This window comes from Saccoglossus kowalevskii, chromosome 4 (genome assembly GCF_978046115.1).
Source record: "Saccoglossus kowalevskii chromosome 4, keSacKowa6.1, whole genome shotgun sequence".
Taxonomy (NCBI): Eukaryota; Metazoa; Hemichordata; class Enteropneusta; family Harrimaniidae; genus Saccoglossus; species Saccoglossus kowalevskii.
In genome coordinates this window covers 45,605,815-45,630,257 of record NC_140644.1, presented here as the reverse complement: position 1 = coordinate 45,630,257, position 24,443 = coordinate 45,605,815, and the positions used below count along the sequence as shown (strand labels likewise).

Below are 24,443 nucleotides of genomic sequence, written 5' to 3'. Positions count from 1 at the left end.
TCTAGGGAATGGCACATGGGCACAGTTATGGAATAAATTTGCCATTTTTTTAAACAAATGTAAAAAGCCATGAAGAAGCCAGTAAATGAATTTGTACTGAGTCACATAACTGGACCGTCATCGGCAACCCTAGAGATTGTGTGGTCCGAGTCTCATTCCTGTTCCATTTATCGTCATAGGCCGAGTTGTTTGTGGGGATTAGATTAGACACCTTGTTTCAGCAGCTCAACATCACGTGACATTAATTGACAGCAGTTAATCATTCAAGCTTAGTAGTTTCTTTCTCCAGTTTGTGTTTGATTTTCAGCTGACAGAATCTCAACTCGTACACTATTTATTGTCATAAATACTATATGAAATCATTGCTGTTATATTCATAGTCACATACATCCAATTTGGTACAACATAATCAACCTGTTTGTTGGAGCTGTTTACTGCAGGAAGTTACAAATAATATTGTGACAATCCAACAACTGAATTATATGAGCTAATACATAAAAAACACCAATCACCATTACTTCTTGAGATACCACCTGAACATTATTGGTAATGCCGTACTCGACCGCGTTAGCGCCCACCCCCACTTTTGCGCAATTTTTATATTTGGGGTCACATTCGGCTAAGCGCCGACCCCTTCAAAATGCAACTAATTTAAAACTTTGTCTTGCGTAACGAATCTTGATCTTGGTAATCGTTTTTATATGATACAGCGTGGATATCGATCGCTGTGAACATGTTGTAACCGTGCATAAACTACGCTTCAACAAGGACCTGTTAATACAAGTAAAATGCGGTAAATATTTTATGCCATATCCAGTTTACCTCTCAAAAACGGCTAGTTACCGTAAAAACTCGATTAATTCGCGGTCTCTATTAGTTCGCGCACCCATTTTATTTTCGAATGCTAATTTTTAAATGTATCCTTTTAATTCTCAGCGTTCAAAAACATGTTTAAAATTGTATCCTATTAATTCGCGGGCCAGAATAAAGTGGGTAACTCAGAATATATTGCATGAAGACATTAAAAATATACATTTTGTTTGAGTTTTTATGTTATCAGTACTTGGTGTAGCCGCAATCGCAGATGATCTCAGTCATCACAGCCTTTCAGTTAGCAAGCAGTTTAGGTTCGGTAAAGATTTGACCTGAAAAAAATCATTCCCCCACAACACTACAGATTATTACTTAGTCGATAAAAATCCATCGGTTAGCACATCCATTACGAATTTCCTGTGATGGAAAGCTTAGTACAGGGCTTTTTCGTCGCTGGTCCACAGCGTCGCATTGACCATGTGTCCGCCATTATTCTATTACGTCATTTAAGTGAACCGCTCTACGGTGCGTAAATTGACGTTTTTGATTGGTTGGGCGATTGACCGTTTTCGGTAAAAAACACAGAGTTAAGCGGTCATGTACGTTCTATAAATCTAACCTTGCACACATAATATTGTACTGACATATTTTTTGTCCAAGAAAGATGTTCCTTTTCATTTAATCCCAGTTACCTCTTCGCATCCATGGTATTTGTGAGAGTTGAAAGATTTTTTGAACAAATGACAAGTAACTATATTGATTTGCGTTAAGCTGGGTGGCCCGAATTTAAATATAAGTGTATGAACTCTGGAGGTCATTGCCCAATGCCGCACGTAATTCAAACGCGTGGTTAAAAAAAACACTAATTATCATGAAAGCAATACATTACGAAGTTGAAATATTCAGAGCCGGTACAATATTGTAAACAAATTTGCGTAATGAGAAAAGCAGTGCAGGGTTCTCCCCAGGGCTTTTTAGCGCCGAGGTCCGCGGCGCTATACCTGTGAATCTCGGCGCTTCACTTGGGACCTCGGCGCTATGTGTTCCCACCTCGGCGCTTGATTTCATATTTGACATGCTAATATCAGATGTGAAAAAGCTTTGTTCGCCACGCCGGTCGGCCCCGACCGTCACTCAAAATTAGTGACCACCACGGAAATGCTTCCGACGAGGACTATTGTCTGATTGTTGGTATAATTACGTACCGACCGACACGCATCCTGCCAGTCGTGGATTATAATTTATAAACAATAGACCTAGTCGCACGATACGTAGCGGCTAGTCAAATTTGTGGAATTAGCACCTCTTTGTTTGTAAGTAAATACTTTCTGCGATAGACACAGTCTTTAGATTGAAAGCTAAAATTATTTCAAAATCAATTCCACCTCGATATAACATGGTCAAATCGGAGTTCACGATCAGTTCACGCTACTCAAGAAAAAAACAACGTGTTTATTGCGTGATTTAGTAAAATACATTTGAACTGTTATCATTGCGAATCATGTAAAAACTCTTCTTTCAAGACCTAATTTACCTTTTAAAAATTGCAAATCACCTCTTTCGAAAGCTGTCATGCAGTTTTCAATTGAAATTGATGCCAACACATCGTGCTACGACATCGCTTTACTTCCGCAATGTAATTTTTATGATCACTACCATTCGGAAAACTTCGGGTTCTACCGGCATTACCATGCGGCATTTTGATTGGTTAATGGAATTCTTGACCCATCGGGTCAAAGGACACATGCTAATGTTTCACAAACATCATGGCGGGTCTGTTTTTTTTTTACCGAAGCGATCAAGTGATCAAAAATAATCGCTCCCGATAAAAATAAGTCGGATTTTACTTACATTTCATATAAAAAAAAAAGAAGTAAAATTTGTTGAGGAATTATTGCTATAACTGGTGTATAACATGGCCAAGTAAGTTATGTCACGTCGTAACTTTGATGATCGTTTTGAAGCTTTATTTGTTCGCTCATTACTGTAATTGTAAACGTTTTAGAAGTTGATGGTACGAATAATAAATTACAACAATACGTCAATTAATTACGTGATCGATTTTTTGAAGGAGAATGTTTTTGGAGTGAATAAAATTATGAGATTCGTGAACATAAATCTGGCTTAACGTTTTGAATGCGTTTCCTTCAACGTTTTACAAAACAATTAAATTGCAACAATAATGTATTTGTGTTTGTTTTTAATCTGTAGCATTTGTATTTCGAGAATGTTTCAAACTCTTCTAAATTGTGAAACATAATGTGTTGATTCCATTAAAAAAAATATTTGCCCTGTGACTGAGCTCACTAATATTCATAATTGTAAATAAGTTCTGTTAATCAATGAAGGAAAGATATGTAAATGATATGCAAATTATTATGCAAATTAGCCCCGGCGCTATGCATTTTTTCTGGGGAGAACCCTGCAGTGCACTAAGTAAACGACGTTGATATATTCAAAGCCAGTACAGAGTTGCATACAAGTTGCGTAATTACAGTACCTTCAATTCGGATATAATAACAATTTTACTAGATTGACGCGCGGGCACGAAAGAAAAAGGTTGCTAAGATACGCGCCAGTTCAGTGCGTTGCTTGAAGTCAAACTTCGGTCAACACACACTTGATGTCAGCATCGCCGCGCAGCAAGTTTTGCAAAGAAGTACTTGAAGTTAAATTGCGTCCCAAAATGATGTCGCTGATCACTCAGTTGTCGCAGCGTGTGTTGTGTCATGTCCGTGATGCACCCCGTTTCGACTTTGGCTTGCTTTTCCTTCTTAGTGCATGTTCTTGTTCACGTAAAATGCGACCTCTCACCAATGTATTGAAACACTTTGAATTTATACTTTGCATGATTATATTTGGTCAACGCGAAACATTATCTTTTATAAACATTTTTTGAGATCATTTTTATCAACGCATGGTTATTTTTCCAGACAAGATGGGCTTCACAATATCTGCCATAACATCGCCAGGGCGATGCCTAGAAAAATAAAACAAGCAGCCTGTCGGCTGAGATAGCTCCGCTGTTAGCAATGCACATGGCAATTAAAGAACAGAAGATTTCATTAGAAAATGAACAAATCTGAGAGAGTTCCACATGTAGTACCTATATGTATAATATATCAAAGCAATTGGCCTTGCGGTTTTCAACAAGAAGTCGAAAATATCACTTTTTACCAAACATTACAAAAATATTCATCAAAATTAGAGAATTAAAGATATCATCATGAAATGAACAAATCTGAGAGGTCGACATGTAGTACCTATATATGTAAATATCAAAGCAATTGGACTTGCGGTTTTCAACAAGAAGTCGAAAATATCACTTTTTACCAAAAATGACAAAAATATTTACCAAAATTAGAGAATTAAAGATATCATTACAAAATGAACAAATCTGAGAGAGGTCCACATGTAGTAGCTATATATGTAATATCAAAGCAATTGCACTTGCGGTTTTCAACAAGAAGTCGAAAATATCACTTTTTACTAAAAATGACAAAAATATTCACCAAAATTAGAGAATTGAAGATATCATCATGAAATGAACAAATCTGAGAGAGGTCTACCCAAGGTACATATACACCAAGTATCAAAGCATTCAGGCTTGTAGTTTTCAAGAAGAAGTCGAAAAAGTAAAACATTGACACGGACGACGACGACGACGGACAATCACTCATATGATAAGCTCCGCTCGACAAAGTCGACAGCGGAGCTAAAAAAGCAGTGCAGCCAGACGGCTACTTTGTAGCCACGTGTTCATTGTTTGTTTGTGTACAGAGTGACCTTTGCCATTTCACTGTTTCATTTCAAGTGTAACATGGTGCGTGGTCCTTGACGCAGTGCGTGTTCTCTGCTCGACTACACGCCATGAATGTCGCTAGCCACGAATCTCAGAGGCACTAAAAAAACGTCCTGTAATCGTGTTCATTGGAAAACAAAACAAATCACTAATAAATTTATGAAAACAGCTCCTTTTTGAATCGATCTAAAAGTACTCTTTTAATTCGCGCACCAAAAACCAATAATTTCCGTTTTTACGCTATTAATTCGTGCATGAATTATTTTTACTACCGCGAATTAATCGAGTTTTTACGGTACTAGTTTTTTGGAAAAACAATGTTGTTTATTCGCTGAAATCAATTCCAACAGATCATACTTCGATATCGATAATTCACTTGCACATTGCGTTACCGAAAGTCTTCGTGAATTTCCAAAGAATTGCGTCAGTACAACACAGCATTCTGATTGGTTAATAACCAACTTGACCCATTAGGTCAAAGGATGCTGCTGCAGGTCAAATATGCAAATGGGTCATGGCGGAAAGTGATTTTCACCGAGAGTTTGCGTACGATCCAACACCTTTGTCAGTGGAGATAATATGACAATTTTGACTTTGACTGTTTCAACAGACTCAAATGTTTTTAATTTCGTAAATTCTGGTGGTACGTAATTAATATTGTAATAAAATGTGCATATTTTTTGTGATCATTTCTGTTTCTTCATTGTGAAAATCAATGACGACTCAACTAATTTTGTAATTTGATTTTCCCTCAAAGACGTAATTTGTCACTTGATGAATCAAATTTTTTATTTGCACTCTTTTTCGAGGGGGTTCTTGGGTGCCCACCCCTAAAAAATCGTGATTTTCTGAGTTGAGGACTCTGGGCGCTGACGCGGTCGAGTATGGTAAATATGCACAGATTTAAACTTAATATAGCCAAAGCTATATGCATTGTTCCAAAGACATTGAATTCTGCTGAATGAATTCAGCAATCCAACCTACCTTAAGTAGAGAACTGAACTTGTAACAGCCTATGTTTTGATCACTTCAGCAATCAGATCACATGATCAAATACCAACTGGCAGGCCAACTCAGATGAATGGATAAATAAGTGTAAATTTTAATACTTACATCACAAACTGTACAGTGATATCTGGTTTCCACATGGTGTTTGCACGTATTACAAGTGTACACAAATCTATCCTGGCCTTGGTTATGAAGTTCTACAAGCATGGCCATACTTGACCACCGGGCCCTCCTCAGTGAGGAAAATTCATAATGTTTTTCTCTTGCTATTGTTAGGAAGGAGTCTCTTCCATCCATAAGATCACATGTAATAACAGGATCCGGGTCAGATGTATGTGGATAACTACCAACAAGTTGAAGTCTGATAACAAAAAACACCTAGTAGAGGGAAAAAATGCACCAGTTATCATTACTTGAATTGTTGGCTTGACTGTACTCAAGTGTGTGCTAATAAACAGGTGTACCCATGGACTCTATAGTAGAGCATGTTGTCACAAATATAACAAATACCTTCGCAATAAATAAGCACACACGTTTTTAACAGTAAAAAAGAGCACCAGTTAACAGGGCAAAGTGTGTAACACTGACATACATCACAATACTTCGTCTATGCGTGTCAGAGAGAAGCACATATGCAAGCCACAATTGTTCATTTTAGCGGAACATAGTATGATTGTCATAATAGATTACTGCTCACCTCTTTATGCTTCTCCATTGTTGCATACAGTTTCTGTGAAAGGCTATTGCCCTGCTGTGGAAAGTTTGATTTTTTATTGTTTTTTCGACTACTATTGCTTTTGCTTTTGCTGGTTTTCTTAGCCTTCTTTTGAGCTTTTTTGCTGCCAGTCTTGCCCTGAAAGATAAAAAACAAGCCATGGCACAGTCCCTGTTAGTTATCAAATTTAAGATATATAGTTTTGTTTATAGTTATATAAACATGTCAGAAGTATGGATCCAGACGATGATGAATTTTTAACATTGATTTGAATGACATCTTGTATCTGATAGTCAAACGAGTACTTGTCCATATTAAGAAATATTGCTCTGGAACAGCAATAATTAAAAAAAAAACATAGTTGAACTCTGGTGACCTTGCCCTTTGTTATATAATATTATTCCCTTTATCATAGTTTGTTTCAATATGAATATGCATTGTCATAATTAATTTTAAAAACAAACAAGTTTTGGGGTTGAAATAACAGTGGGAAAGCAGTTTACCGAATGTCCTTGATAGATGTAAATATCTTACAAAAACATTGGTGTCTAATTTGTTTAATTATTTTAAGGGACATAATTTCCATCTTTATTCAAAGTAATTCAGATTTTTTATTATAAAAACAAATGCTGCATCTCAGAAAAAAAGTGCTTCATAAATCATGCAAGACACCAGAAAATCTTAGCTGGCAGTACAGGTGTCTGTCAAAAATTAATTCATGTTTTTATTTCAAGAAAAAACAGCTTTTTAAAAAATGATTTACAAGTAACTGAAATCCCAGGAATGTGCACTTCGGCTAAGCCCCTCTGAGCCGAAATAATAACATTTGTAATTAGTTTAATCTCACAAATAAACATCCCGTGTACGCGTTCGGTCAAATGACCTGATTCACTCACTGTTGCTGTAAGTTCATCGTATCGGTTTTCTCTACTACTAGTATATATTACTGTTCATTTATTTTGTATTGACTAAGTTTATTTTGAAATATGGCATGGGGAAAAAAAAAATTGGAAAAATAAATATTAATGACCTCATGAATATTAATTAGCCACCGGCACTCAAATCAGGCTGGGCAAAACCCTGCCTAATATTCACATTTTTTGATGTTACAGGCAAGGTAAAAATGGAATACAAGTGCATATGTGTCACATTTGAACATGAATTGGTCAAGGCATGTCCAGAGATATATATATCTGCAACAGATAAATCTGCGATATTCAATAAAATAGATGAATCTGCCAATAACAATAGCTTACCAGGTCACTATCATCATGTTGCAAGGAGACTGCTGCAGCAGCTTCTGCCATTTTTCTTTCTTCTTCTTCCTGATCTAGCTCTTTGATACTCTCTTCTAAAACATTTGGCCAGAAGTCACCTTCAAAATAAGGCAATTCTTTGGCACTTGTAAGGTTATCATCATTTGCCTGCCTCAGAATATCCTGTGGAAATCCAAAAACATTGACAATACATTTATAGAGGAAATGTAAGAGACCTATATAATGAAGCCAGCTTAATTTTGCAAGTATTTATTCCTACAGGTCAGAGAAAAGGAAAAGCTGAAAACAACCACCAATTTACTTTCAGATTACAATACACACTATGTTTCTGGCAACATAATATTGGCAACCAAAGTAAGCTTACCTTGAAATCCAAGACCACTTTATCTGAAACTGCTTTATCCAACATCTTCTTGTACCATTCTTGTAATCTCTTTGGTTTAGGTATTTTTTGTTCAGGTGGATGACAATGGAATATGTAATCATCGCCCTCACTTGGTGGACAAGCCCAGATATGTGCCTGTTCAAAGCTACAGATTAACACAGAATATCAAAACACTTAAATACTTGATCATAGCCTTATATTTATTATAGACAATAATTTGTTTGTCATGGGCTTCAACTAAATGTCACAATCAATCTGATTAGATTCGTTAAATAGCTAGAAATCATGACTACACCTCCTTTGCTGAATGGTTTCGCGCTAACTAATACCAGCACTGTCCCTTTAATACGGTAAAACAAGCAAACAGTACTAGCAGATATTGTTATTATTAGATATTTGATATTTGTTATTAAATTCATTGAAAATGCTAAACAAAGGTTTCTAGCATTGGATTTGATCTTTCAATCTTCTACTGGCAAAGCAAAGGTCTTAACCACTACACTATGCAGTTTTCAAACAGACTTGATTTACACTTGCAAATGCAATTTTTGGTAAATCAACTCCAAAATCTATACAGGCCAACTACGATATATCTACAGATTAACCACATATATAAGTTTGATAGCGATAAACTGAATATTAACATGTTAGGAACAAAATATAAATCAAAGAAAGCTAAGAAAGAACTCCCGTGTGCTGAGAGTATTGAAGACACACTAAAAATTAATTCAAAATTACTTGTACTTGAGATATTGATGGAATAGCTGAAAACTAATTATGTAAATCAGGTAACTGATATGAACAGATTTAAGTGTAAAACTAATAAGGTCTGCACAATGTAACAAGTTTCATTGAAATGTGATTAGAACCCAAAAAATATTAATTATTATGCTAATTAGAGAGTTAATATGAACAGATTTTAACCCAAAATTAATCAGGCTGTCTATTGTTCTAGAGCATTTATGTACCAAGTTTTATTCAAATGTGATGATCAATACTTGAGATATCAGTATTAATTAATTATGTTAATTAAGTGATTAAGAAGCATACATATTTACCAAAAACTAATATGGTGTATAGTCCTAGGTTCATTGAAATGTGATGGGTACTCTTTAAAAGTTTCATTGAAATCCAATGAGTGGTTTGTAGACATCAGTGCAACAGCCATACAACAGCAAAAAATTAACTAATTATGCAAATTAGGTAATTAATAGGCACAATTATTTATCCCAAAATTAATCAGGTCTCTGCATAGTCCTAGAAAATGTCGCAAGTCTCATTGAAATGTGATGATTAGTACTTGAGATATCAGGTGAAAAGCTGAAAATTAACTAATTATGCTAATAAGGTGATTAATATGCACAAATATTTACCCACAAACTAATTAGGTCTCTGCACAGTCCTCAAGTAACTATGTACCAAGTTTCATTGAAATGTGATCATTACTACTCAAAATATCAAAAGCTGAAAATTAATTAATTATGCAAATTAGGTAATTAATATGTACTGATAATACCCTAAACACTACCAGGTCTGTGCAGTGTCATGTGACATCTATGTACCAAGTTTTATTGAAATGTTATGATTAGTACTTGAGATATCAGTGGAAAAGGCGAAAATTGATTAATCATTATGTAAATTAGGTAATTAATAATATTAACAGATTTTTACCCAAAACTAATCAAATCTGCGCATTAGTTCAGAGCATCCATGTGCTAAGTTTCATTGAAATCCAATGAGTGGAACAGTAATAGAACAACTTAAAATCAGTTAATTATCATGCAAATTAGGTAATTAATATTTATAGATTTTTACCCAAAACTAATCAAATTTGCGTATTGGTTCAGAGCATCCCTGTGCCAAGTTTCATTAAAATCCAATGAGTAGTTCTTCAGATATCAGTGGAACAGTCTTGGAACAGCTAAAAATCAGCTAATTATCATGCAAATTAGGTAATTAATATTCATAGATTTTTACCAAAACCTAATCAACTCTGCGCATTATCCCAGAGCATCTATGTACCAAGTTTCACCAAAATTTGATTAGTGGTTCTTGAGATAACGGTGGAACAAAAAAAGTGACATACATACAGACAGGGTAACTGCAAAGACTCCCTTTTGTGCTTCGCACACGGGAGTCAAATATCAATCTAATACTGCATATTTCTACCGAATAGAATTGAATCTACGTCAATTCAACCCTGCCTTTGCACGTATACTGCTAAGCAACAAAGGGACCTGTAACATGACTATTATTGTAATCCACTGACTCATCTCACTTTGTACCAATCTGATTAAAATCTGATGTAGTGTACGGGCTTTAATTATTTTGGCTATAAACTTATTTTAATTTTATTTTTTATTACTTTTGTTATTAATGCCCTTTTATTTTATTTTATTTTATTTTACTTTGATTTTGTGATTTTTTTAATTCCGCCCTACCTACATCTGAGCCGATGCCTATGTAACGAGATTTCAACGAGACCCACTATCGACGATTTTAGTCAACGAATCACATACCTCCTTCTATAGCGCACATGATGACGTCACCGGGCGGAATCGGGTGGCAAACACACTCAAATAAAATGGCGGATTATACCGACGTTAGCGACCGAGAATAACACGGCTTTTCGGTAAGTTTATCATTGTCAAATGCAACGAAAGTCATTTTTATGTTTAATATTGTGGCTCGAATGGTTCGACTTTAGATCGTTATTTTGCATAGTTATTCTGGGAGTGACGATTTTGTTTCCGCCGTTTCGACCGAACACCAGTGTCTTTTTCCAGTCGCCTGCCCTGGAGACGGGTGATGTTTTGTTGAAGATCGGGCCAACATCGTCTACGGTATTGAAACCGTAGCTGTAAATATTCATCAAATTGTATCATTTTGTACATTATACAATAACTCTTTATTAAAGTAATTGAGCTGATTTGGACTGGAATAAAATATTTTTTATTTGGAACACATCGCAATTGATCAGGAAATATTTTTTTGCTCCAATTTTCTGCGTCGATGCCGTGGGCCGGTGACCGTTGTACAATTTAAAAGCAGTTTGCATTGTTTACTATAGCTGTTTACAGTGTTCTAATCATTACGATTTACTTATTTTTTTGCTTCCATTCTAGATAATTATGCTCAGTGATGTAAAATTGAAGCGATGACTGAATGAACAAACCTTGGTTGGCGAAGATGTATCTGGAAGTGTACACATTTGTTGGAAGTGAAAAAAATATTCAATGTAATGACAAAAATTGTAAAATGCTGTGGAATTTCTTTTGCAAATAAAAATATACTAGCAATTTTCTATTAATGGTTTATTCAAGTGGGCAAAATATAATGTACAGAAAGATTGCCCGTAGAGTATCGCTACACTGAAAAGTAAGCAACCGACTGCCTGTATAAAAGGGGGGCTGTGATTGGCTGTTACTTATGCGAGATTTGAACGGGACTTACATAGGCGTCGGATCAGATGTAGGTAGGGCAGAATTAAAAAAAAATCACAAAATCAAAATCAAAGTAAAATAATAAAATAAAAGGGCATTAATAACAAAAGTAATAAAAAATAAAATTAAAATAAGTTTATAGCCACAATAATTAAAGCCCGTACACTACATCAGATTTTAATCAGATTGACTTTGTACACAAATGGTTTAAAAGCCAAACTGGTATATCCAAAATTAATAAGACATGAATGTCACAGTCCCCGTCATTTAATTATAAAATACTCATGTTAAAATAAAACATGGAACATCTGCAAACAGGTGAATTAATATGTACTCTATGTGGGTACAACTCATCATAAAGTGATTTCCCTTAATCTAGTATTGTACTGATAACTTCCATTGACCGATGTCCAAAATCACAAGTGCAACCAAACTATGTCTCATACATGTATACATGCTCAAGAAACTGCATTCATAAATCTGAGTAAACCTTGATGTATCTACAATAACAACTTGACTTCTTTGTTAATTCAGGTCTTTGTATATCACCAGAACCTGGGTTTGTTTCATTATCACCACTATAATTCCCCTCAAAATGTAGCCCTGACACCCCTCTACAGTTGTGAAAGTATCACTTTTTACCAAAAATGACAAAAATATTCATCAAAATTAGAGAATTGAAGATTACATCATAAAATGAACAAATCTGAGTTAGAACCACATGTAGTACCTATATATGTAGTATCAAAGCAATTGGACTTGCAGTTTTTAACAAGAAGTTGAAAATATCATTTTTACCAAAAATGACAAAAATATTCACCAACCAAAATTAGAGAATTGAAGATATCATCATGAAATGAACAAATCTAAGAGAGGTCTACCCAAGGTACATATACATCAAGTATCAAAGCATTCAGGCTTGTAGTTTTCAAGAAGAAGTTGAAAAAGTAAAACATTGACACAGACGACAACGGACAATCACTCATATGATAAGCTCCGCTCGACAGCAGAGCTAAAAACCTACTTAGGATTTTTAGATCTGGAAAAACAAATTATGTGCATATTTGGCTTATACATCAACGTGCCAAGTTTTATCGATATCTGCTGCAGAATTTCTTAGAAAATGTTAGAGATGACGGAAATCGGAAATAAGAAACTCTACTTCCCTTTTCAGACTGCGTGAAACGGGGACTAAAAATTAGTCCATAATAATTGTTAAGTTATTGCAACCACAAAAAAATACTCAAAGACACCAGCAGACATGTACCTTATATACCTTTCTTTCACTCAATAGAAAGATCAAACTGCTATAGACCCGTACAAACACTTACCCTTGTTTTTTAACATAGTCGAGATAGCCGATAAGGATCTCATGATAGACTGCAGTACGAAAGTGACTCGGTCGGAAGAAATGTACACTGTCTAAATAAGAAATGTAAACACGGCTGCAAATAAATAAAACAAGTAATTACATTATGAAAAATTGTAGTTGTATGCATTGTTTTATAGCACATATTGGGGACAGAATATATGTACAGTAAAACCTGTCAAAATCGGCCCCTGGATAAACTGACCTACCGTCAGAACCGACCGATTTATGTAGCCCCGAAATTTCTCCATAGACGCCTATGAAACAACCTGTGAACCACCACCACCGACCACTGTCTAATCTGAACATCGACAGCATTGATCGGTCCCAAGCCCAATATTCACACTGAATACATCAACTATCCAACCAGTTGCATCAAATCCGCTGTTTAGTAATCCGGCACATATTGGGGGACATATCTGCATGCAAGAGGGTATAATTTATGGCACATATTGAGGGCTGAATAACTTTTTGAGAGAAGGGGGTCAAATTCAGGGCAAAATCGAGAGCAGACTTTTTGTTTCTCTCTACTGAAAGAAATCAACAGGTATAGACTACAGTGTGAATGGCATTTTGGTATACTTTTTGAAGAAAAAAAACATTAATTCAGGTATAGCAAAAATATTTGCAGAGGAGGTATGGTTTTCATGGATTAAGTCTTGAATCACAAATGTATGTCAACCTGTATTCAACTGGGATGCAACACATTGAAAATCATCACATTCTCAATCAAAGAAAGCTTAGAAAGAACTCCCATGTGCTAAGAGTATTGGAGACACATTAAATATAATTTGAAATTACTTAGCTGAAAACTAATTATGCAAATCAGAAAATTAACATGAACAGATTTGATTGTAAAACTAATGAGGTCTCGCAATGTAACAAAAACTCTATGTACCAAGTTTAATTGAAATGTGATTAGAACCAACAAATTATGAATTATTATGCTAATTAGGGAAATAATATGAACAGAGTTTTATCCCAAACTAATTAGGTTTGTACATTGTCCTAGAGCATCTTTGTACTAAGTTTCATTAAAATGGAAATTAGTACTTTAGATATCAGTGTGAAAGCTTAAAATTGGTTAATTATGCAAATTGGGTAATTAATATGTACAGATTTTAACCCACAATTATCCAGGTCTGTCTATTGTCCTACAGCATCCATGTATAAACATTCATTGATATGTGATGATTAGTACCTGAGATATCAGTGTGAAAGTTGGAAATTGGTTAATTATGCAAATTAGGTGATTAATATGCACAATTATTTACCCTGAAACTAATCAGGTCTCTGCATAGTCCTGAAGGATCTATGTACCAAGTTTCATTGAAATGCGATGATTAGTACTTGAGATACCCGTGGAAAAGCTGAAAATTAACTAATTATGCAAATTAGGTGATTAATATGCACAAATATTTATCCGAAACAATCTCTGCATAGTCCTTGAGTATGTAAGTACCAAGTTTCATTGAAATGTAATGCTCACTACTTATATCAAAAGCTGAAAATTGATTAATTATGCAAATTAGGTAATTATATATACTGATATTATAAAAACTATCAGGTCTGTGCAGTGTCATATGACATCTATGTACCAAGTTTCATTGAAATGTGATGATTAGTACTTGAGATATCAGTGGAAAAACCGAAAATTGACTAATCATTATGCAAATTAGGTAATTAGTATCCACGGATTATTACCAAAAACTAATCAAAACCTAGCATTAGTTCAGAGCATCTATGTACCAAGTTTCATCAAAATCCAATGAGTGGTTGTTTAGATATCAGTGGAACAGTCATGGAACCACTAAAAAATAGCTAATTATCATGCAAATTAGGTAATTAATATGCACGGATTTTTACCAAAAACTAATCAAATCTGCGCATATGTTCAGAGCATCTATGTACCAAGTTTCATCAAAATCCAATGAGTGGTTCTTTAGATATCAGTGGAACAGTCATAGAACAGCTAAAAATTAGCTAATTATCATGCAAATTAGGTAATTAACGAGCATGGATTTTTACCAAAACCTAATCAAATCTGCCCATTGGCCCAGAGCATCTATGCACCAAGTTTCATCAAAAACCGATGTTTGAGATAGCAGTGGAACAGTCGGACACACATACACACACGCACACATACAGACACACTAACTGCAAAGACTCCCATTTTGTGCTTCGCACATGGGAGTCAAAAATGGTGGTGCACCAGCTGCGTGTCTCACTACAATACTAAAATGTTCATAAAGTTTGATGTGAGTTTGTATCAAAGTTACATCCCACTTTGTATTATATGCAGAACACCTCTCACTGATTATTGTGATCACCATGAAAAAAGATATAATTAGCTGGTATGGCAACATTGGAGCACTAAAGCTATCCTGCACTTGACACAAACAAGGATGTTGTTTATAATCACCAAATAAAAAAAAAAAACATTTTTAGTGTTGCAATAATTCAAGGCGATGATTGCATAACTTCTAGGATAAGTTTTCTCATGAGTAGTGACACTCTATGCCTACATGGGTCAGTGAAAAGTTTTACTGTAGATCACACAAAGTGTGAATACAACTTTGACATGAATTTATGTTTATGTTACAAACCCTGCAAATGTTGCATGATTTTACAATACGAAATATCAACATTAAGGGCAGATAGGATGCAATGCAATGAATTATAAAATACCTGGAATTTGGCTGTGGGCAGTCTGATCCGTATTCCTGTACATGCATGCCAAAGAAGCACACATCAACACCATCAATTTCTTCAAAAGCAAATAGAGCCTTAGCACGATAATTAAAGCTTGCAGGGAGTTCACCACTATCAACAAACCTGTGGTATGAAGTTAAAAACATTGTCAAATAAACACACTCCTGTAAACAATAATTGCAGTGATTGGCACTTACCGAACTGGTCCCAGCTTATCTTGGCTTGAATACAAAGCTGTAATTCAAACTCGATGAACATGAAAACATATATTAATTTCTTTGTAGTGTTTCTTAACATTCCTGAACAGTTGTTGGCTGGCCTAATTTGCATAAATCTGTATACTAAATTAAATACCATTTGCAAATAATATTCGCAAGAATGTCACAAACTGTATACCCAACTCAGTTACAATGTTTTGGAATCCAAACAAATGAATATTATAATTTACAATCTTGGACGTCAATATCAATATTTTACTGCCAAAAATTCACTATTCTCCTACACAACTTGAATAATTGCTTGTCACTGGCCTCTGGTAGGCATTGAGGTCATCAGTTTGCTTATTATACACTAATTCTCATGAAAATCATTGTAAATACAACTAAAACTTTTATTTTTGTTCAATCTGCTAATATTTGTTGGGGCTTGAACATCGCTTAATACTGTTTAATGCTGATCAGTATTGTTAGTTTAGATTTGTTAGATTTGAACCATATCACTGAGCGAACTTATCACACATATACTGCACAGCAAAGTATGTTTAAACATTAACAGGTTATTAAATATTTGGTTTGAGACCACTAGCCTAAAATGCACACCCCCAGAAAATATGGTCAATATTTTTTCACATATTTTGCCATTGCATAGCGCCCTCTGTTGACAAAGTGTTGAAACCCACAACAAATTTGTGTGCCAACAAACATTTAAGGTAGAAGCCTAGTCATAATTTTTGACAAAATTGGTCATAAATCGGATGCCATTGTTCATTAGTTTATTATGTACAATTATGAAGCTAAAATCCCATGGTACAATGAAATAGCAATATTTTGTGTGTTACAGTTAAGCTTTTTGAGAAATGTGTCCTAATATTTTTAAAAAAATGCTATTTTTAGAACAATTTAGAAAATTGCATTTTTTCACACTTTTTAAAACCCAGATTTTTTAAATAGTTCAGAACAACAAAAAGTACTCCAGCATTAACAATATACGATTTTTTTCAACCTATGTTACCAGGCTAGATTTTGAGATATTGCATAATATCTCTGCCATAGAAACCTATGGTAAGTCAAAATGGTGACTTTCCATTCAAATACAACCATCATTTTCTCGAAAAAAAGGCTGGTGACCCTCATATTTTTTTTCGGTCAATATCCTTTTATTGCCTTAGAGTACAGTTTATTGCAAAAATGAATAAATTCTGGGCATTTTACTTCATGAGTAGGCTTCTACCTTAAGCAAAATACAAATTTGGCAATGACTGAAGGTGAGGTGAAGTATAATTACCTAGCTTTCATGCCAGGTTTAACTTCCACAGACTTGTCTGTACTGGAAACTACCCGAATTGTCACTTCCCCAGCACCAGCCTGTCGTTCTCGAAGAAACCTATTAACTCTGTTTTCTATATGTGTACCTAACAATGAGGTTGCCAATCCTGTGAAAAGAAAATAATTATTAATACATTTTGGACAAATTATTTAAATCAAAGAAAGCTGTCAAAGAACTTCATTTTGCCATGAAGAGATTGAAAACATGAAAAATACTTGCAAATATATTCTATAAACAACTTAATTTTTACAGCAAGGATTCACAATTTAATGAAATCAGTAAAACAAAATTTCACAGAAATCGCTGAAACCCCATGGTGTAGAACCCTAGAAAAATGTTCATCACTACAAAATTCACAAAAATGCCTCTCTTACAAAATTAAAGCAATCAAACACAATTTGCCCCTTTATAATTTATTCTCACACTTTTTCATTTAGTAGCGTCCGTCTATTTATCTTTATTGCCTTTCTTGGTTTCTTTAGTATTCGAAAAAGTCAAACAATGATCAAAGACCTGGTTTTAGGCTAGAGTAAAATTTGGTGATTTTTGGAGGGAATGACAAATGCAGGCATGTTCAACAAGATGCTGGGAAAATAAGAGTATTTAAAGGTGTGTTTTGTAGCAATGGAATGGCGAACAGGCAGAAAAGACTTGAAAACTTGAAGGATACATGAGGGTAGTGTTATTATTTATTTATTTTAGAAACTCAATTTTTAACTGAAGGAATTAAACTAAATTAAATAATTTATTTTGAACCTTAGAAATGACTACTGTTCAACTCAGGACGTTTAATTGTACTTAGCGTATGTTACTATGCAAGGCCGTAGGAAGCAAAAATTAGTTGGTCCGGCCATCCATTGAGGGCCGTAGGCGTATGATGACCTGGGCCGAAGGACCACGTTTGCTAAGACAGGAAGAAAAACACGAGTGATGTAGTCGAACAGGCATTACAGCAGCCATGTTTGTTTCACCTCGATCAATACAGTACTACCCGCGATGCACTATTCCCATAAGCGTGGGTATGTGGAAGTTCATAGCCAAGCATACTACGGTCAAGAACAAGGTAAGAAATTACGTGACGAGACCATCCCGATTTGCCGACAATTTCCGGGTTCGGAAGCGTTTCATACAAGAAGATCCATACGCACTACACCGCCGAGTGTAGTAGACGTAATCCTGATGGCAATAGGAAGTTTAAAGGAAGCTAATAGTTGATTTATAACAGACTAAATAAATGGAAATCACTTTTCAGTCCTCGTTGAGGCACATTGTGGCAGATTTACACACTACTACAGTTTGACTAAAATTTACAAACACCACGGTCAGTCACACAAAGTCCCCCAAATTCAAGAGATTTTTAAATGCGTTGGGGAACACGAGACGAACAATTGTGCATACTTAGATGACGACGTTATGACGCAGCGTGAAAATGGCAATTTAAAACTTTGCTTGCAGATTTTCCCGGGCAGATTTACATAATACTAATACTACAGTTCGATAACACGGCCAGTCACACAAAATCCATCAAAAGGGAAATGTAAGTTGTATAATGCCAAAACAGTACCATGATTTCACAATTTTCGAAATACGTTCATTTTTATCGATGTCTACTGTACACCAGTATAAATGGCTTTCCGTTCGCAAGAACACAAAACCTAAACTATCAGAAATTCGTAACACATAATTCGAGTGATGACACAATAACTCATCATTTGTAAATTCAATCCATCGAAAAGATATAACAAACATTCTCATAAACATTTTTCATTATATAAATACACTTTGAAAAGAAACAAGATTCATAAACAAAAATCTATTTGAAAACATTCTCACTACAAATTACACAATACTTATTTTCTAATGGAGTTTCTTCACAGCACAAATTATTGGAATCATGCACATGTGTGAGTACTTCGGTGACACATTTTATAGCTACGCCCAAAATAGTCCATCTATTGCGCAACTGTGATCAAACTACATCATTCCGTTAACATCCACATGCACTTTTTGACCTTTCATAAGTAAAATACACTACAATTTACTCCAGAAAAACAATTTTCTTGGTATATTCCTACATTCTTGCATACTAATGAGGGGTTCAGACACATTCCAAGCTGAACAATTTTCTTGGACTAAAAACAAAGCTGGTCAATCCTCTCCCAGCAAAAAGAGGGGGGATGGGCACTTAGTCAAACATGGGAGCTAAGTTAGACAATACAATTACAATATTTAATGATTCAGAAGACAATAAAAGCAGTTTTTGGTTCATGCACATTTTTAACAGACCAAATACAAGTCAGGATGAGATAAGTATACAGATACAATTGTGGCAAAACCTGATCAAACCATACTTACTTTTAGAACAAAATTTATTTTCTTTCCGTTTCATGCCTCTAGCTTTCAAACAACCGTCACAAGTAAATCTAGAGAAAAAATATTCATAAGAAATAATTTAATAGTCACAAGGCTTGCAAGTAAATTATTAAGTTGGCAAAGTATGTATCAATCATGGAATACAGCACACAACAGCAACTGCTGATGACAGCTGTGTAAAATGTAACAAAAGAGATGACAGCGATACTCACCCTTCAGGCCATATCGTCTCATTATGTAACACGCATATTTGATGTAGTTTACGCCCACATTCTAGACAATCTAAAAAACTGTTAAAAAGAATATAATATAAATATCAAAGCAGCATAACAATATATGAAATCATTTTTATTAACCAACCATGCACATGTTTTTCATTAAATAAAGCAAAATTTAAATGACTTACGGTTCTAAATCTAAATTATCATTCTTCATTTTTACAAACTGTTCTTTTTTAATTGACCTGCAAAAGAAATAGGCATAAATGTGACACACATTATGTTACTAATCATTAAAACTGTTCAGTACCAACTTGGCTTATATGATGGTTGTTTTTATACCACACATATCGAGAAAATCATATTTGAGGCCGCAGCTTTAATAGAAGCCGCACCCCTATTAAACCTGAGACATTGTTTCATGTTAAAATTGACAAGTTTTGATCCCAGGAAAAAGCTTGCAGGAAAAAGCCGCACCAAACTTTCACAACCCAAACAGCCACCACATATTTCAGAATTTTTCGAACACTTCGATTTTTCCTGATGCCTAGAATAGAGTCTAATTTTAGGTTTTCCATAGTTATTGACGCTCTTTCGTGAGTACAGCGTTTATTGCGGGTAGCATGAATGGGTAAACTGCGATTTTACAATGAGCTGTTATCATCGTCAAAAGTGTTAAATTTGTTTTCAATGCTCAACTTATTTTTCGAAAACAACTAGTTTAAAAAAAAAATCATGCTGTTTTCTAATCAAAATCAAACGATTGCACTACAATTAGAGTGATGTCTATTCAAGAGATTATAGTATACGGTACCGTAATCTGCAAATGCATACAAATCTATTTGTAGATATTATTTATTGTGCACTATGTTATACAGTGTGAAATTTCGTTTGTGTACAAGTTTGTTTGTGTGTAAAAATTCGAAAGTGCGCTTAGAATCATTAGCATATCATTATCCTTTCTGGCCTTTGTTTTCTGAAAAAATTTCCCACTGTTACCGAAGTGAATGCTCTAATTAAGCCAGACCAAGACTTCACGCTGCAGCCTCAATTAGGAATTTTACGGTAGCTAAAATGGTTTCTATATGTATGCCCATGTTGATGTTTTATTTAAACAATATTAATGCATGTACAGTTGTATTTAGTTTGAACCCTTTGACATGTTCAGTAATGTGTGTATTATAATAAATGTATCAGCTTCGGTATTTGCTAGATATCTGCATCCGCATCAATGATAGCACCAAATCACACACACGTTTCTCAGACTATTACAAATTCAATATTAAGATGTAAAGCATTTTCCATTGAAATTCTGCTATTTCTATAGCCATTAAGTTCTCTCTGGAATTTATAAGAACTTTTTTGTTAATATTTTGTGTCTGAGCAAACTTCAAACAGACATATTTTCTAGGTTACTTGTGTTTAGCAGAAAATTTTAACAGCAATACATGACAGAATTTATTGTAGTGAGGATAATATGAAGTTATTACAAGGGTACCTCAAAGTATGCTCGAAGACAGTACAGCGGGAGTATTGGCCGATGCGCAGTGTACTGAGTGCATACTTTGTGGTATCCTCGTAATATCCTTATTATTATACATCTTTTTCTCCCAAGAATACATCATAGGAAGGCCGAAATCCAAAAAGTTTTGAACAGATTTATCAAACTTCTTTGTGTAGTGCCCGGTAAACCCTGGTGCAGCCATGTTTGTATTTATTATTAGAGGACGCTTAGATGCGCTATTGTTCCATATTTGGAATTTGCATTTTCTAATATGGTAGAATGCAAATATCCAGTGCAATACCGAAATATTACAGCATGCTGTAACTGACATTGTTAGGGTGACAGATGTATGATAATACCATGACAGCCAATCTGATTCATGCATTACAGGTAGACATATTCCTGTGTCTCCCTGCTGCCACCTTCATAAAGAATTTATCTGACTTACGGCAGTAACTTGTCAAGAGACCAAGATACGAGGTAATATTCATGAAATGATTTGGTTGCCAGGTTTGCATCACTAGAAACTAGGCTTTTGTAGCAATTTTGCATAATTTTTAGTCGCGCTTGTCGCAAGTTTTGCCAGCTACACGCTTCGATACATTTGATCTAAATAAAGAGTCTGATAGTCACAGACTTCGTCATGTGGTGGCACTGCTTTTTTTATTTTGTGTTTTGACAGTGCATTTGATGAAGAAGAATGGTGTTGATATAAACCTATGCTCAAGCAGTGCGCAGCTTGTTTCAGTGTTCTAATGCTAACTGGAACGCAGTTTAGCATATAGCTGCACACATGGTAGCGCCAGGTGTGTTTGTAAAAAAATTATTTTTGGCCAGGCTGAAGGTACTGAAATTAGGTTTATCAGCACAACCATGAAAGTAATCAAAGAAAGCTTAGAAAGAACTCCCATGTGCTGAGAGTATTGGAGACACATTAAAAATTAATTCAAAATTACTTGAACTTGAGATGTTGATGGAAGTGCAGAAAATTAATTATGCAAATAAGGTAAGGTAATTTAAGTGTAAAACTAATAAGGTCCGCACAATGTACCAAGTTTCATTGAAATGTGATTAGAACCAAAAAAATATTAATTATTAAGCTAATTAGAGAATTAATATGAACAGATTTTAACCCAAAATTAATCAGGCTGTCTATTGTCCTAGACCATTTATGTACCAAGTTTTATTCAAATGTGATGATCAATACTTGAGATATTCAGTATTAATTAATTATGTTAATTAGGTGATTAAGAAGCATAAATATTTACCAAAAACTAATATGGTGTATAGTCCTGGGTTTATTGAAATGTGATGGGTACTCTTTACAAGTTTCATTGAAATCCAATGAGTGGTTTTTAGACATCAGTGCAACAGCCATAGAACAGCAAAAAATTAATTAATTATGCAAATTAGGTAATTAATAGGCACAATTATTTATCCCAAAATTAATCAGGTCTCTGTATAGTCCTAAAATATCTATGTCGCAAGTCTCATTGAAATGTGATTAGTACTTGAGATATCAGGTGAAAAGCTGAAAATTAACTAATTATGCTAATAAGGTGATTAATATGCACAAATATTTATCCAAAAACTAATTAGGTCTCTGCACAGTCCTCAAGTAACTATGTACCAAGTTTCATTGAAACGTGATCATTATTACTCGAAATATCAAAACCTGAAAATTAATTAATTATGCAAATTAGGTAATTAATATGTACTGATATTACCCTAAAACTATCAGGTCTGTGCAGTGTCATATGACATCTATGGACCAAGTTTTATTGAAATGTTATGATTAGTACTTGAGATATCAGTGGAAAAGCCGAAAATTGATTAATTATTATGTAAATTAGGTAATTAATAATATTATTAGATTTTTACCCAAAACTAATAAAATCTGCGCATTAGTTCAGAGCATCCATGTGCCAAGTTTCATTGAAATCCAATGAGTGGTTCTTCAAAAATCAGTGGGACAGTCATAGAACAGCTTAAAATAAGTTAATTATCATGCAAATTAGGTAATTAATATTCATAGATTTTTACCCAAAACTAATCAAACCTACATATTGGTTCAGAACATCGCACACGGGAGTCAAAAAGGCATCAATGAAAAAACTCAATAAAATTCAATCACTGCTCTTGAACTCTTTCAACTTGTATATTTGAGTTCATACATGCATTCAACTCTACAAGCGTGACCTGGAAGATTACCATGATTAAGTGCCACTATTTCTGTTTTTAAGATTTACTCAGTATAAGCTAATAATACAAATGTTTTCCCTAACAGCAGTGGACATTTTAGAAACCCTCAGAGATCATTGACAACCTCGGCTTTTCTCATTGGGTTGCTAAAACTGCATGTCCACCTCAATTGGGGTGAACATTTGTATAATGGTGCAATACACCAGCTTTTAATCTGTGCAACCTTTGAGCACCATAATTTTCTAATTTGGGCACATTTATTCAAAATTGAACGAGCTTTCAACCAAGTTTTGCTAACGATACAACATCAAACTGGTGATTCTGTCTCTTACCACTGGTCCTGTGACTGCAGTAGGTGCCCAGAAAGTCACTAGTAATAAAGGGCTGTGAAATATCACATTTTTTCTATTTCTTAATAGTAAATAAAACTAAAATGATTCAGCCATTCTGAATCATAAGTTATGGTAAAGCTAATTAGCATTATGGTGACATAATGAAGTTTATTTGAGTGAAAGTAACAGATTTCAGAATTTTTGATAAGCCAGTACCGTCTTGCAAGAACACCAACTGTAAATACTTACGTTGTAGGTTGGGAGGGGTCATCTCCTAGAGTAACATTCTCACCAGGTATTTCTCCAAAACACTTCTCACAGTAGTGATATCTGTCAGAAAGAAGGCCGAGACTCCGTGAACTGGAGGTCAAAGGCCAACAGAGAACACGAACGTACAGACATATACAAACAACACGTAAAAGAAAAAGCAAGGGCAAGCAATTAGCCAATTTTGCCAAAATATAAGTAGTCAGATTTCAGTTTTGAAACTAGAGACCTGCAGGATAATGACTTGACAGGGGGATAGAGGCAATTGGTGTTTTCCCACATTGCTGTGACAGCATTATTGCACAACCTATCACCAAAATTTAATTAAGCATGATAAAACAAAAAGCACTAAGTAAAAAGCTTTGATTGGCTGTATACATCTATATACATATATATAGCAGGGTATGTAATCAAACAACATGCGAGGCAAAAGTAAAACAAAAGGAACGTGATTTGCCAAGTATCACTTTCTTGCAGG

The 24,443-nt window shown here is 34.7% G+C and overlaps 1 protein-coding gene and 1 long non-coding RNA gene across 3 annotated transcripts in view; one reads left to right on the top strand and one right to left on the bottom strand.

Annotated features, from left to right (window-relative positions):
• Nucleotides 1-24,443, bottom strand: part of LOC100366719 (CREB-binding protein-like) — a 62,476-nt gene that overhangs the window by 2,915 nt on the left and 35,118 nt on the right. The window contains exons 16-26 of one of the 2 annotated variants that reach the window (XM_085498180.1): nt 23,948-24,058; nt 19,849-19,905; nt 19,655-19,732; nt 19,425-19,492; nt 17,028-17,175; nt 15,501-15,647; nt 12,775-12,888; nt 7,980-8,145; nt 7,595-7,777; nt 6,321-6,476; nt 5,729-6,001 (exon numbers count right to left, since the gene is read on the bottom strand). In XM_085498180.1, coding sequence (XP_085354306.1) covers nt 5,729-6,001; nt 6,321-6,476; nt 7,595-7,777; nt 7,980-8,145; nt 12,775-12,888; nt 15,501-15,647; nt 17,028-17,175; nt 19,425-19,492; nt 19,655-19,732; nt 19,849-19,905; nt 23,948-24,058 — 1,501 coding nt within the window. The remainder of the gene's footprint in view (nt 1-5,728; nt 6,002-6,320; nt 6,477-7,594; nt 7,778-7,979; nt 8,146-12,774; nt 12,889-15,500; nt 15,648-17,027; nt 17,176-19,424; nt 19,493-19,654; nt 19,733-19,848; nt 19,906-23,947; nt 24,059-24,443) is intronic. The other variant, XM_085498181.1, reaches the window with a different exon arrangement.
• Nucleotides 10,373-11,552, top strand: LOC146747420 (uncharacterized). The gene is made up of 2 exons (XR_014929236.1): nt 10,373-10,632; nt 11,126-11,552. It is a non-coding gene; the product is annotated as an uncharacterized LOC146747420 (long non-coding RNA).